Source organism: Nothoprocta perdicaria, unplaced genomic scaffold (genome assembly GCF_003342845.1).
Source record: "Nothoprocta perdicaria isolate Ctin4 unplaced genomic scaffold, notPer1 scaffold_2, whole genome shotgun sequence".
NCBI lineage: Eukaryota > Metazoa > Chordata > Aves > Tinamiformes > Tinamidae > Nothoprocta > Nothoprocta perdicaria.
The window spans coordinates 13,614,948-13,629,037 of record NW_020455204.1 but is presented as its reverse complement, the minus strand read 5'-3'; the positions used below and the strand labels follow the sequence as shown (position 1 = coordinate 13,629,037).

At 38.1% G+C, this 14,090-nt stretch overlaps 2 protein-coding genes across 2 annotated transcripts in view; both read left to right on the top strand.

The window, feature by feature from the left end:
* Nucleotides 1-13,771, top strand: part of PI4K2B (phosphatidylinositol 4-kinase type 2 beta) — a 16,775-nt gene extending 3,004 nt beyond the window's left edge. Inside the window, exons 2-10 of the mRNA XM_026037616.1 lie at nt 1,438-1,595; nt 5,294-5,494; nt 6,012-6,143; nt 6,662-6,815; nt 8,392-8,459; nt 8,872-8,971; nt 10,013-10,146; nt 11,288-11,347; nt 12,190-13,771. Of these exons, the coding sequence (XP_025893401.1) occupies nt 1,438-1,595; nt 5,294-5,494; nt 6,012-6,143; nt 6,662-6,815; nt 8,392-8,459; nt 8,872-8,971; nt 10,013-10,146; nt 11,288-11,347; nt 12,190-12,363 (1,181 nt within the window). The 3' untranslated portion in view covers nt 12,364-13,771. The remainder of the gene's footprint in view (nt 1-1,437; nt 1,596-5,293; nt 5,495-6,011; nt 6,144-6,661; nt 6,816-8,391; nt 8,460-8,871; nt 8,972-10,012; nt 10,147-11,287; nt 11,348-12,189) is intronic.
* ZCCHC4 (zinc finger CCHC-type containing 4) overlaps nt 12,910-14,090 on the top strand; it is a 9,596-nt gene continuing 8,415 nt past the window's right edge. The window contains exon 1 of the mRNA XM_026037503.1: nt 12,910-12,946. Coding sequence (XP_025893288.1) covers nt 12,910-12,946 — 37 coding nt within the window. The remainder of the gene's footprint in view (nt 12,947-14,090) is intronic.

The following is a 14,090-nucleotide window of genomic DNA, read 5'->3' as shown; positions in this document are numbered from 1 at the left end:
GCCCGCCCGCCCCCGCGGGGCCGCGGCACGGCGGGAGCCGGGGGCTCGGGGAGCGGAACGGCGAGAAAGGCTGTGCTGCCAGCTCGGGCTTGTTGATGCATTTAGTTCTTTATTTATTTCCCGTGGCACGCGTGAGTGTTTAGGATGTTGGCGTTGCCTCGAGCCGATGTGGGCGAGGTGCGGGGGTGCGAGCGGCGGGGCGAGGGGGCTGCGGCGGGGCCCGGTCCGGCCCCGCGGGGCTGTGCGGGGCTGTGCGGGGCGCGCCGCCCCGCTCCGCGCCTGGCCGCACGCCGGCGGCAACGGCTCCCTCGCTCCCGAAACGCCTGACCCGCGTGGGACTGTGGGCCAGGCGTACCGGGAAGGAATTGCGCGTTGGAGCGCTTAAAAAGGCAAACGCAACAGCGCAGACGTGGGAAGCCCGATTAGATTGACCCTTTTGAAGAAACAAAAGCGCGAGTTTTCAAATTGCGCTGGTCCCTCTGACCCAGTGGGCTGTAGTTTTGGGCGCTCAGAGAGCGCCCAAAAAAGCTTCGTCGTCTTCCAGTTTGTGACACGCGCTGGGGCTTTGCCGCGTGCTGTGTCTGAGTGGAGGCCCGGAGCCTCCGGAGCGAGGCCCGGAGCCTCCGCGCAGCTCCTGCCTGGGCTGCCCAGGTTTGGGCTCCTCAGACCCCTTGAAACGCTCTCCAAAAGAATGTGGTTTAAAACTTACTTCAGTAAATTACTGACATTTCCCGTTCCAGAACTTGTAAAATAATTTCCAGGGTTTTAAACAGCGGTGAATAAATGAAGTCTTTGACAGCTGTTTCCAAGTTCTTTTATAAAATGTTTAGTCTCTGCAAACAGCTCATGTTATGGCTAAGGTACCTAAAATTCCTGTAGGTTGTTCATAATGCTTTAATGTTAGACTGGTGATGGCAGGCAGTATTTGATTGGGGTTAATTCTGCTTGTCAGTGATCCAAGCGATAGGCTGTTCAGTGGATAACATCACAGTGCCCTGGATGGTGAATAAGCCAGCAAAGCTGTTAGCCAAATGATACCCTTCTAATGCCTAGTGCTTAATGGACAATTAACTTGCAGATAGTTGACACTGCTTTTAGTGTTCCCATCCTTCCCCCAGCCTGTTGTCGTCTTATTTTTTATTATTATTATTAATTTAGGTTTGTCTATACAAAAGAAGTTTTAAAATACTTTTGAACAATACAGAAATTTTGCAATTGTGATCTCTAGTTATTGCAGAGCAGTTTTATTTAAAAAAAAAAAAAAAGATTTATTAGGCATTTGGTCAAATCACCAATGATTTAATAGGTTGATATTTTTTCAGTCTTCTCTTGAGTCAGCATTAACAGGAAAAGCTTATAGATTTTCCATGTATATACTTGTGATGTTAATTCTCATTCTAAATTGCATTGAAAAGTGTTTTGTATTTTTTTTTTCAGGAAGTACAGGACATGCTGTTGACTTGAACATATTTCTGGATGACCCAGAATTTGCAGAAATTATTCAGAGAGCCGAACAAGCTGTAGAGTGTGGCGTTTTTCCAGAAAGAATCTCTCAAGGATCCAGTGGGAGTTACTTTGTTAAGGATCCAAAGGGGGTGAGCACATTATTGCTTAATCAGGCACTATCAGAGCTATCAACAATTAGCTTAAAAGGTGGAAAACCATTTCAATATCTTTTGATAATTTATTGTATGCTGAAATCATTGTCAAATGGATTTGGGGAGACAGTCTTTCTGAAGTCAGAAAAAAAAACCTTTTTACTTGTTTTTTTAGGATTCTTTTATTTGTATACAGTGATAAAAACATGAAGCCTCTGTTTAAATTTCAGTAGGCTTTGATTTCAGATCAGTTCCTTCATTTCCTCTATTTTGGTATGTATATTCAAATTTGATCCTGCTTTTAAAGTGGAAGATTAAAAGAAGGTTGTATCTTATTTGATTAACACTGTAGAAATATGCTGAGCAAGTAACCAAATATTTGCGTAAATCAATGCTTTTCGAAAATCAGATGTATGACTTGTGTATTTTATGGAGTTATGCTAAGAATAGTTTAAAACTGTTTCAGTGCTTGTTGAAAGCTTTCTTTTGCTAATGTGTGCAATCAAGACGTTTTATGCTTAAAAAAAAAAAAAAAGAGTGGAGAAATTACTAGCAAAAAAAGATGTTTGTTCTAGATTTCTGTGTTTGCAAATCTGCATTGTCTGAAGTCACTTACGACTTAAATTTCGGTTGCTCTGGATGACTAACGATGACTTGCTGTGTCCTGTGGCTGGTGGGAGCGGGTTCACCACTTTGTTAACTATAGTAGTCGGTTTTACTTTTGTTTTTCTTTGAAGGCAGCAGTGCTGTTTTCTGTTCCCATCTAGGTTCCTGCAAATGCTTGTTATTGTTGCTGTTGTCTTTACCTCTTCCTCCCTACGTTATCTCTTCCCCATGCAGGTCATACCTGAATGTAAGACTAAAGAACAATTTTCTTTTTTGCATAGCCCATGAAAGGAATATCACTGCAAAATATGAATGCATTTGTTAGCAAGAGACTGCAGGAATACTAAATCCTCTGCTTTCTTTCAATTTTCCATTATTTTTTGTGCTAAATGTATAGCTTATCTGGATTGATTATTTATTTTAAAGGTCTAATAGACTTTGTTTTGTCAGCAGTGCAACTCCCATTTGTAGAATGGGTCTTGCATGCTGCTGGAGATCAGCTCCAGGGTATTTCATCATTCTCCCTAGGACCAGTTTTGTGACTTGCTTTCTCCTGCTCTCCTTCTTGTGCAATCTCCTCCTCCCTGAGAAAGAGCTTATTAAAAATGTTCAGCTTTCTTACTTGTTAGCTACCAAAGTGTTTACTGGAACTCATACGAAGTTTAGCTACAAGTTAAACTAAGTTTAGCTAGTTCTTCTCTGAGGTCTAGGTTTCTCTGGTTTTACCAGAAAGACAAAACCAAAGCTGGTCAAATAAAATTACCTTTGTGCTTGTATTTGTATCACCTGTATGCTGATGCGTCCTCCAGGAGCCCTCTTCCCAGTGAAATGAATGTTTCTGTGTTCGTTGCTTGCTGCTTGGCCGAGTAAAAGCCATGACCAAGCTCTTCTGCAACATCCCTTTGCCTTCAGCCTTCCCCTCGGCCTCTGACTAACCGGTAATGCTGAGGGAGCCAGTGAATTTTGTCTTGCAAAGTTAGGACTAGCTTGGTAGGTTGTCTACGTGCAGAGCTGCCCCCATTCTGCATTAGGCTTTAATTTCAATGGCTCTACAAAATTTAGCACCAACTTTTGGGGGAAACTAGAAGCTGCAGGCTTTGTGAGTCTGTAGATTCAGTTAAATAACCTTTTAATGCTTCTAAACTATTGTTGGAACTTTGACTAAAGAAGTATACCAAATAAATCCAGCACCGAGTGTGATGCAAAACTTCCAACCTGCTGATTCAGTAATATATTCAGCAAGCATTAATTTCCATTCCAAATTGTCATCTTACATGAAACATTTACTGTAAGCATAAAAGTGTTTTGTAGAGGTCTGGACTGAATTAGGACTGTGCTTGTGCATACTTAGTAATGATTTCAAGTGTAAACTTAGAGTCTTAGATAGTAGCATCCTGAAACCCAAAAGTTCAAAGGACATAAATGTCACTGTTTCTTTCCTCTGTTGATAGGAAAGTTAATTTATAGGACGAATGCAGATAGTGATGATTCATAAGTTATTTCTCTTAGTAATTGATTAAAAAATGAAACAGATGAGATAGGTGATGCTATTGATGTCTGTCTTGGGTACTCTGTTTAGAAAGTGAATGAAAGAAATTCCCTCTAGGCATGACTTGCAAGAGCAAGGTTAAAAGGAGATGAAAGCTTGCTAGGATCTAGGGAACTAGTCTCAAGGTAAACCAACACTTGCTGAAGGAGCATGATTCTTGGCTTGCCAGGAATCTTATTCATAAATTAGCATAAATTATCTTACCTGTTGGGTGTAAAACAGCTATGAGACTGGTAGTGCAGCTGTGGACAATTGGGGCTTTTGAGGGAACCAGCTGTAGTTAGGACTTTAGGAGAGAACTAATATGTGAAAATGCTTTCTGAAGAGATGTGTCTGAGATGAATTTGACTTATCATGGCTCTGTGAGAAGGAATAAAGATGCCCCATTTCTAAATGTGAGCTGTAGGAATGGTGTTATACGGGTCTGAGGCATTAGGCCTGAGTGTGTCGCAGCTGCTGAGAAGGTTTTGTATTTTAGTGCAATGGTGGTCACGGGGTTTGAGGCCAACAAATGCAGAGTTGTGCAGGAGGCAAGCTTAGTCCCTGCCTTGCAGAACAGGATCATCTTATGTGATTCCCGATGAGCGCCTGGCTAACCTGTCCTTGGCCACATTCTCTCATGGACACTCCACAACGAGGCAGCGCGTTCCAGCGTTGAGCTACTCTTCATGTGCCAAAGGATTTTCCTTGCATCTTCCCTGCAGGGATTAAAGGCTCATCCTCACTGCCACAGCAGATCTGTTGTTCCTCTCCTCTCTGCACTTAAAAGTTTCTGCTTAGTTAGAGGTTTTGTGTCACCTTTTACTGGTCTTAGGCTAATCAATTCCAGTTCATAGTGTTTCTCATTATTTGTATTTTTCTGGTTATTTTCACTGTCTTTCAACTTTCTTCCATTCATACCTTTCTTCAAGTAGAGTACCCCAAGTAGGATGCAATACTCTTGAATAATTTTAAATTTTGCTGTATCTCTCCAAGGTGAAATATGACTGATAATGTGAAGCATTGTCAGCTTTGCTACAGCTGTGAAAGATGATACTGATCTCTGGAATGGACATCAAACAGTGGCAGAATTACTCTGCAATATATCTTATCAAAATGCAATAAATTAGATATGAAAGATTAGATGCAATACATTGTGTGTTAATAACAAAATATATTTGTCACTTTTCTAAAAACATTGTGTCTTGCTCTGGAAAGTCAATGAACTAGCAGGGATCCTGCAACTTGATTTTTTTTAAAACTGCTGTTAGGTTGCAAAAACTGATAGTCCTTTTTAATTTTGAAAAGTTAGTAAATATTAGATCTGCTTTGTTGTGAAGAGTTTATTTTAAATTTGTGCTACCTCTGTACAAGCATTTGGTGATAAATTTATTTAGAATGCTGTTTTTTATTTCTAGTTTTACTATTTCATCATCTGAAAAGAGTAAATCAGAAAATACAGTTTATAATATTTGAATTCATTTTGCAAATCAGTTATTTGAAAGTATAAATATTTTACAATTCCAGTGTTTGTACTTAAATTTTATATTATGTATCTTAGAAAAGCATTGGAGTGTTCAAACCAAAATCTGAAGAGCCTTATGGACATCTAAATCCAAAGTGGACCAAATATTTTCACAAGATTTGTTGTCCTTGCTGCTTTGGCAGAGGCTGCCTCGTTCCGAATCAGGGATACCTCTCTGAAGCTGGTGCCTATCTTGTGGATGACAAGCTTGGACTAGGAGTTGTACCTAAAACTAAGGTAAAATTAAATTGCATAAGTTACTAGAAGGTAAAAAATACACAACCACAGGCTTATCTTTCTCTGGATTGTGGTTGTAAAGATGTCTTTATGTATAATATTATCAGCCCTAATCATTTCTAAACTATTGCAAGTGCTGAGGTACTGTGGTTTGACATGCTGTCTGACTGTGAGAATCTGTTGTAAAAAGTAAGTTTTTGGTCTGAAGACATCTTTTTTTTTTTTCTTTGTTGAAAACTATTCCAGTACTTTTGGGTGCTTTCATACTTGATGTTTTGGTGAGGATCATAAAGATTGCAAAAAGCAGTAGATAAAGATACCTGATTAAGTATTTTAATAAAAAAAAAATCTGTTCAGAATGCATAAAATAATGTGTTCATCTTTTCCTGTGAAGTTTGTCTATATAGGAAAAAAAAGATACTGCATTTTTTGCATTTTTGGTAAGCATTAAACCTGCTGTAACACTGTAATTAAAAATAAACAGCTCTTAGCTATGTTTTAACTTTTATATCTTAAGGTTGTCTGGCTTGTCAGTGAGACCTTTAACTACAGTGCAATAGATCGTGCAAAGTCGAGAGGAAAAAAATATGCTTTAGAAAAAGTGCCAAAAGTTGCTAAAAAGTTTAATAGAATTGGACTACCTCCTAAGGTAAGCCTGTAAAGTGGTTTATGCATTTTCTTCTCTCTACATAAGTGATCGGCTCATTCTTCTCTTACAGTGCTTCTGTAATCTAGCCACTTTTATCAGTTTGCAATCTTACTTTTTCCTGGAGAAGTAACAATTAAAATATTCTCTTTTTTTGCTCTTGACTATTTTTTCCGTGTTTGGTTGGTTGTCTGCCTTTTCTCCTGGTCAATTCAATGAGTGTTTAAACGATGTTTAATTTAAAACTTAGACAACACTTATTTCTTTTTCTTTTTTCTTTTTTTTCTTTAAGAAAAGGAAGTTTTGAGTTTGCAGCATTTTTTTTAAGATTTAGAGTGAAAGAAAAAACACTTAGTTGTATTACTATTTTATGACGCAGAGCATTTTGGCAAGGCTACATATCTTCTGTGTTCAGAACTTAGAGTGTCATCTTTTTATTTTTATTTTTTTCAGTTAGTATTAAAATTATTTAAATGACCTATGTAAGTGCATTTCCTAAATCAGTATTTTTAATGTTTCAGGTTGGCTCCTTGCAGCTGTTTGTTGAAGGATATAAGGAAGCTGACTACTGGCTCAGGAAGTTTGAAACTGATCCTCTACCTGAGAATACAAGGAAAGAATTTCAGTCACAATTTGAAAGATTGGTTATCTTGGATTATATCATCAGAAATACAGGTATCTGTTCACAGCATCCTTTGGTGCATCCCTACTCTCTTGAGGCAGCGCTGGGTGATGATTGCATTTCCCATCTTTCCCTCCCACATACAATTGGAGGTCAGAATGTTGCTTACAAACTTAACAAATCCTGTTTTGGATTCAAACATGAAAATTACCATATATGATAAGATTCAAGCAGCCCTCTTTGGCGGTTACTTGATGGTTTTAAGCAACTGAGGAAACTGAAGGCCAATGCTTTTCATTGTCCTTCGAAATGTGTCAGTAGGCTGTAGCTGTCTGCTTCCCTTCCTCAGAAGGTACACGGAATGCTGGAGTTTCAGGGGCCATAGGAGAAACTACAGCTAAACTGGAGCCTAACAACAACCACTAGCTTCTGCATGAGTGCAAAATAACGTTTTACTTATATTATCATCAACCACTGAAACAGGGCTGTGATGTACATCTCAGTTCCCCTGCATTCCTTCGCTCAGAGGCCGGAATTCTTTTATTGGCTGTACAGGTGAATTGTTTCCTCGGGGATCTAAAGACCATTTTATCCAAGTGCTTCCTTCACTGTTCTTAGGTACACCAGCCCAAGTTTATTTTCCTTTTCTTAAATTCAGTTACTAGAAAGAAATGCAGCTGAAGATAAGTCACCATGACCTTTTTTTAGCAACAGACTCAAGTTAGCTTGAGAAGACAGGACACACTGCTTTCTTGCTGCTACTGTGATCTGTCAGCTCTAACAGAACTGAGTGCTCCAAAACAGCTTGCTGTGGAACAAGACGAAAACAGTTTTCTATGAATTCCTTAAAATTGTGGGGAAGATGCTTAAAATGTAGAATTTCTCCATGTGGATGATGATTTGCATTAATTCAGTATATCTAATCGTGGTAGAATACAAAAAAAATCTGAAAGTAGATGCTTAACTAAACTTAAGGGCTCACCTTAAGATTATGAGAGCTTCTGTGTATATGGAAGATGCTCTCAGTCTTCATCACCTCAGTTTCTTCTGAGTGGTGAAGTTGGCCTTTTCAGAAACTGAAAATGACGTCTTCAGAGATGGAGGGGAAAACGGAAAGTCTTTTCCCCTTTTCTTCAGATCTCGTGCCTTCTACAGTTTTAGGAGACTTCTCCTTTTCCCCACCAACATTAATATAGAAGCTTAAAACTTAAGTCATCCTGGCTACTGATAATGTTCTTTTTTTGAAGGAAAAGTGCACTCTGCAGGCAGTCTTTCTGCATCAATGAATCAAAATAGTTTTTTAGTTTTCTTGATATTTTTATTCTATTCATGAGTGGGAGAAACGAAAAATAGTATGTGATTAAACCTGTGTTAAACTTGGTCTTTCCAGGAGACCAACTTTTATGAATCCTTCAATAAAGCTCCAAATCCTTCAATAAAGCTCCAAATCATATATATTTATATAGATAATATTTATATAAAGTATATACATACACGCAAACATACACTTTTTTGGGATGTCCAAGTTTGTGAACACTTAGGCTATTGATAAATTCTTGATTGCTGCATGCCTTTTTAGATGACTAATTCTTCATAAATGACTTTTGACATGCGTTTTCCTTTTTAAAGACAGAGGTAATGATAACTGGTTGGTCAGGTATGAAAAACAAGATGATGGAACCGATCTGTCAGATAAGGTAAGAGGAGGGTGGTCATGCACTGTTTGCTGTAATAACTTGGTCTTGTGGGGGAGTGAATGACTTTATTGCTGGTGCATGGTAAAGGAATCTGATACTGCAGTATTTAGGTAAATGCACAAGCTGCTCAGAATAGACTCGTCTGGATAAAATCACTCTGCAAGTTATTTTTATTGTTCTGTAGCTTTTTTCTTTATTAGGCTTGTCTATAATAGTAAAAATTGTCTGTTGAAATGCATTGCTTCAATTATGTCTTTGCTCTTTTTTATATTGTTATTTGGAAAAGAGCTACTGTTCACTGATGCCAGAGTAAGAGTTCTGTGCTTGAGTTTGTTTGATGTGGATCGTATCCTTAATATCTCTTGCTCTTTTGTATGCATGCGTATTTCATTTGGAAACGTTCTTTCTGCAGGATATCCAATGGACTGTAACTAAAGATCCTATTATTAAAATAGCTGCAATTGACAACGGGTTAGCTTTTCCTTTTAAGCATCCTGATGAGTGGAGAGCGTGTAAGTGACTCATCATCTGTTGGGGGCTCACTGCTAAATAAATATTCCTAGATCAGGTTTCTGTGAGGAACCTTTCTAAGTGGCAGGACGTGGGTGTGAGGAACTGTGGGTTGCTTGGCCTAAGCTCTGTCCCCAGGAAGGTTGTGGAGCAAAACCTCTGGAAAGCCGTGCTGAAGTGCTGGCCTCCCCATGCCCGCCCTGTTCTCCATGCAGGGATTTACATGGATTGACCAACTGGAGAGCTCTTGGAGAGGCCCAGCCCATTCGTGAGGGAGAGCTGTGGTTATTGTTTTCCTTGACTTTAGCAGGGCCTTCCTTAGAATCCTTGTAGGCAAAAGGATGAGGTACGGACTGGAGAAACGGACTGTGAGGTGGGAGGAAGACTGGCCGGTCTGTCAGGCTCCAAGGCCGTGATGAGTCCTAGACAGTTCAGGTGGTGTCCACCACTAGGCGCCTTCTGCACTGGGCTGGTAGCATTTCATGTTCTTAACAGCCTGGGTGATGCTGTGGCGTATTCTCTGCACTAAATTACTGTCAGAGATCCTTTCTAACCTAAATTACTGTATAGTCCAATACTAATACTAAATACTCTTGGGGGAAAATAAAAAATGTTTTTCTCAATCTGCTTAGAAGGCATCTTAGTAAACTAAAGATTTAATAAAAGATGGTAGCTACCTCTCTTGCTAATTTTTCAGTATAAGTCATGCTTCTAAAAATGTTTTATTTGATGATAGCCATTATTTTACCTCCAAGGGAAGCTGTATTACTAAGTAAGAGAAAGCATTTACCTCTATTTACAGTATTTAGCTGTTATACCTTTTACTTTCTGCTTCAAGTAAGTATTTGTTACTTAGGATGTATTCTTTGCTGTTTGGAGGAAAAACAAAAAAGTATGTGGGAAATAGATGATGTATTAAAAAAAAAAAAAAAAAAAAAAAATCTGTGCCCGAATGTTTAGTAGACACCAGAGTATTATATCCAGAGTAAGCATTTAATTTCTGGCTTTGCTGATCTGTCAGTGTAACTGTTTTTCTTTATTAGATCCCTTTCACTGGGCTTGGCTTTCTCAAGCAAAAGTTCCTTTCTCTCAGGAGACCAGAGATTTAGTTCTTCCTCGAATTTCTGATATGAACTTCGTGCAGGATCTTTGTGAAGACCTTTACGAACTGTTTAAGGTGAGTATGTTGCTGCTTTAAATTGAAATTTATTGAAATAGCTAATAGTTGTAATGGAACAGTTAGAGATTTTTTTCTTTTCATGAATTTAGCCTGTGTATGTTGTGATCCTGTGCAATTTTAGGTGTAATGCTGACATGGCAGAAAGGGTTTATAATTGTAGGAAGCTCTCACTGGTGTGACCAATTGATAATAATCAGCTTACCCAAAACCACAGTTACCTCTTACATAAGTGTTAATTAAAGCTAGTTGACTAATAACAAACATGTGAGTAAAATCTTACTCATGTGTCTGGGTGTCATGTGCTCATGCACATATGTATGCACATGTACACACATACTTCAAAAACTGTAGCAACCTGAGAATATTGTATTTATTCTAACCTTAGGTACCTCAGTGATTTTCATATCATTAATTTTACATATCTTTACTGTGCTAAGTTGACACTAGAATCTTGAGTATTTTATTGAATGAGTTTCCAAATGAAAATTTTATCTAAATATATGAAAATTGTGCTGCGGTATTTACATGCAAAGGACTGTTCATTTTGAAACATTCTATGAATCATGTTAGGCTTTGGTAGGGATAATTCATAAAATACATAAACGTATCTAATATTGAAGACTAAGGGTTGACAGAAGTGGTAATTTATGACATGTAATGAAAACGTGAATGTGTTTGCAGTGTTTCAGTAGTTCCTGAAAAATGTTCACTAATATTTACAGTTTTGACTCAGTTGTGGTCAAAACAACTCCACGTTGTGTGATGATCACTGTGGCAATCAGTAGATCTGAAGGAGGAAGTACTGCTTAGTAAAGGCAGGCTTTGCAAGCTGGAGTTGTGCAACATCATAGGATGATATCAAGCCTACCTAGAAATGTTTTAAAAAAACCCATAGATATATGGGGTTTGCTTTTATGATTATGATAAATTCTTTATTTTCATATAGGCATATTTGCTGTAACAAGAGACCTTTTTTGTGGATCATACAATAACTATTTGAACTTTTCAGAAAATACTGTAATATTGATAAATGTGACTGTGTATACTGTGGTTCTGTGATGAATTTGCATGCTAAGTATGTGGCTAAAAACAAATGGTCATTTCCTGTAATAACAACTATTTATTCTCTTTACTGAAGACTGATAAAGGGTTTGACAAAGCTACTTTTGAAAACCAAATGTCCGTTATGAGAGGGCAGGTAAGACTGGCTCTTTAAAGTGTTATTTCTCTGTTTAATACATACTCACTACCTGGCTGTTTTATTTCAGAGATATAAAAAATATCTTGTATTCATTCAACTTGAACCGTGCTAAGTAGCTTTTTTTTTTTTGTGATAAAGTAGTTTGCTGCAGGGAAGTTATTAAACAAAAGGTTCAAGGGAAAAAAAAAATCTACATAATCAAAAGAAACCAAAAGCCTTTCTTCTAAATAGAATCACAGAGGCATCTGTGATTCTATTTAATCTCTATTTAATCTATTCTCTGTTTAATTCTAAATAGAGGCATCTGGCTGAGGGCAGCTACATTGATTTCTCACTGTAAAGGTAAAATGTAGAGCCTTGTTTTGCTTTAGCATCCCCCACCCTCTGGATTTGTTACTGCAGGAGATGCTAGGTTCTCAGGCGTGGATTAGAGGGGAAAAAATGCTGTCAGTTACTCTTGGAAAACTTCAGGAATTAAAAGAATAAACTACCTAGTTGATAAAAACAAGGAGGCTAGAGAACAGTATGTCTTGGAGACTACTGTAAAGGGGAAGATCTTTAAATCCCAGATGTCAAAATCAATTAAAATTAGACTTTTTGCAAAATAGAGGAAAACTCTCAGAGAGGGCCTCAAACCAACAGGAAAACTGTTTACCTCAAGAACATGCAGAGAATCAACAAGCTAGCACAGGTCTGCAGAAAGTGCCTTGGATGATGTGAGTCTAAAGTGGAGTTGCCAGAAGAGCTGAGTTGCAGTAAATCGTGCAGAGGGTGATCTTGTCTGTTAAGGTTATGTTAAACCATAATGATACCAAATGCTCTCCATTTTCATCTTTTAGATACTGAACCTTACTCAGGCACTAAAGGATGGGAAGAGTCCTCTCCAGCTTGTTCAGATGCCCCGTGTGATTGTGGAGCGAAGTAGCACTGGAAGTCAGGGCCGAATTGTTCATCTGAGTAACACGTTCACCCAAACCTTTCATAGCAGAAAGCCTTTCTTTTCCTCCTGGTAGCAACAAAAATATGAGAGAAAAATCAATGTCTCTAATTTAGTAAGCTACTTTTGTGTAAAGGCTCTGCAATAATGTAATTCTGCTGTATGCCAAGAGCTCTGACTGCCAACACCTCAGAACTTAAGAAATATATTTTGAATGTAATCAAAGTTTACATTTTTTTCTTTGTGTCAAAATTGTGAATTCTTATGTCAGGGAATAAGAAAAATTTGTCTATACTGTATTTTTATAGACTAAATGTATTCTGAATAATAAAGGGAAGATGCACAGTTTGCATATGCTGAAATACTACTTTTGAATACAATAGAAATTCTATTCATTTAATATAAAGATGAGAATATTCCCTATTAATTTTTTATATGTGCTTTAAAAAGAAGCGTAAGATGTTATCTTTGATTGTGAAAATGCTTTTCCATGTCATTTCTTTCTGTTATCTTATTCTATTTATAGGTTTTCATAGTTTAATTACTTGAGGGGAGGGGGGAAGTCCTGTCTATTTAAAAAAAAAATAAAAATAAAAGCTGTTCTTGACACCCATATAACAGTATGGGGAAAACTTGGTCCAAATGTGTCTGTATGGAGGGTATTTTTGATTTAGTTTTTTTCCTCTCCCTGAATGTGGGGATCGAAAAGAATAGTTTCTTAGTTTAAATTATGGCAAAATCCTGCCCCTTGGTAAGTACATACAGTTCCTACGGTGACTAAATATGCTAGGTGTATATTTCAGACAATGAAATTTCCTCTGGAAATTTTTTGACTTGTGTATTTAAATGCAGGTATGAAAAAATCCTATATTTCTCCATGGACCTATCACAAAAGAATAACGTTGTTGTTAAAAGTCTGACTTTTGCCATAAGTGTATGAATGTGTGTAAGTCATCAGTGCTCACCCACGTGGTTCTTGGCTGTTTTTGACAAAAGCGCTAAAGTGTTCCTCACTGAACCAGCCTGCCTTCCGCATTCCCATTGGAATACACTATTATTTTTCACCGGAGAAAAGTAGTGTAACACAGAGGGCATAGACTGATGGTCCTACCTGTAGCAGTGTCATGCTCCTCTGCCATTTTTTATTTGCTTTTGTATGTAAATGTTATATGGTTAAAGCTTTCTCATCCCTTTGCCAAGTCGGTGACTTATGAAACATGGTAAATATTTTTATTTTAGCTATCTTCTGGACAGTTCAAAAATAGGAATGGGAGGAAAAATGCTGCTTTTATGAAACCTTCAGTATTTGAGACATTGCTGTATTTTGTAATTCTAAGCAATACCGTTGAACTGTAATAAAATGCTTTTATTTTATATAAATTTGGAGTGAATGAAAATATTAATGTAGCATGTCAGCCCTTCACTTGATGAACTGTGATGTTTATGCCTTAAATGTAAAACTTCGGTACTGTGGGGGTTTACAAGAAGACCGAGACGACCACCTTTATAACCTTTCCATGGTTGTTTTTTTACCAAAGCCATTTATAAAAATTCCAAGGTGTTTATGTATCAGACCTCCCTTCTGAGGACAATAAATGTCGTAATCTAAAAGGCAGAGCTCTTTAGTTGTGTTTTTTACTTGCCCCCGGCCCTAGTAATCCCCAAGCTGCTGCTTTTCCTTTTTTTTTTTTATTTTCCCGTGGGATAGTTCTGCTTTCGTCTGGCCACTTCCAGCTGCGCCACGCCCCCCGGCGCGTAGGCCACGCCCCCCGGCGCGTAGGCCACGCCCCCGGCTCCTCTGCG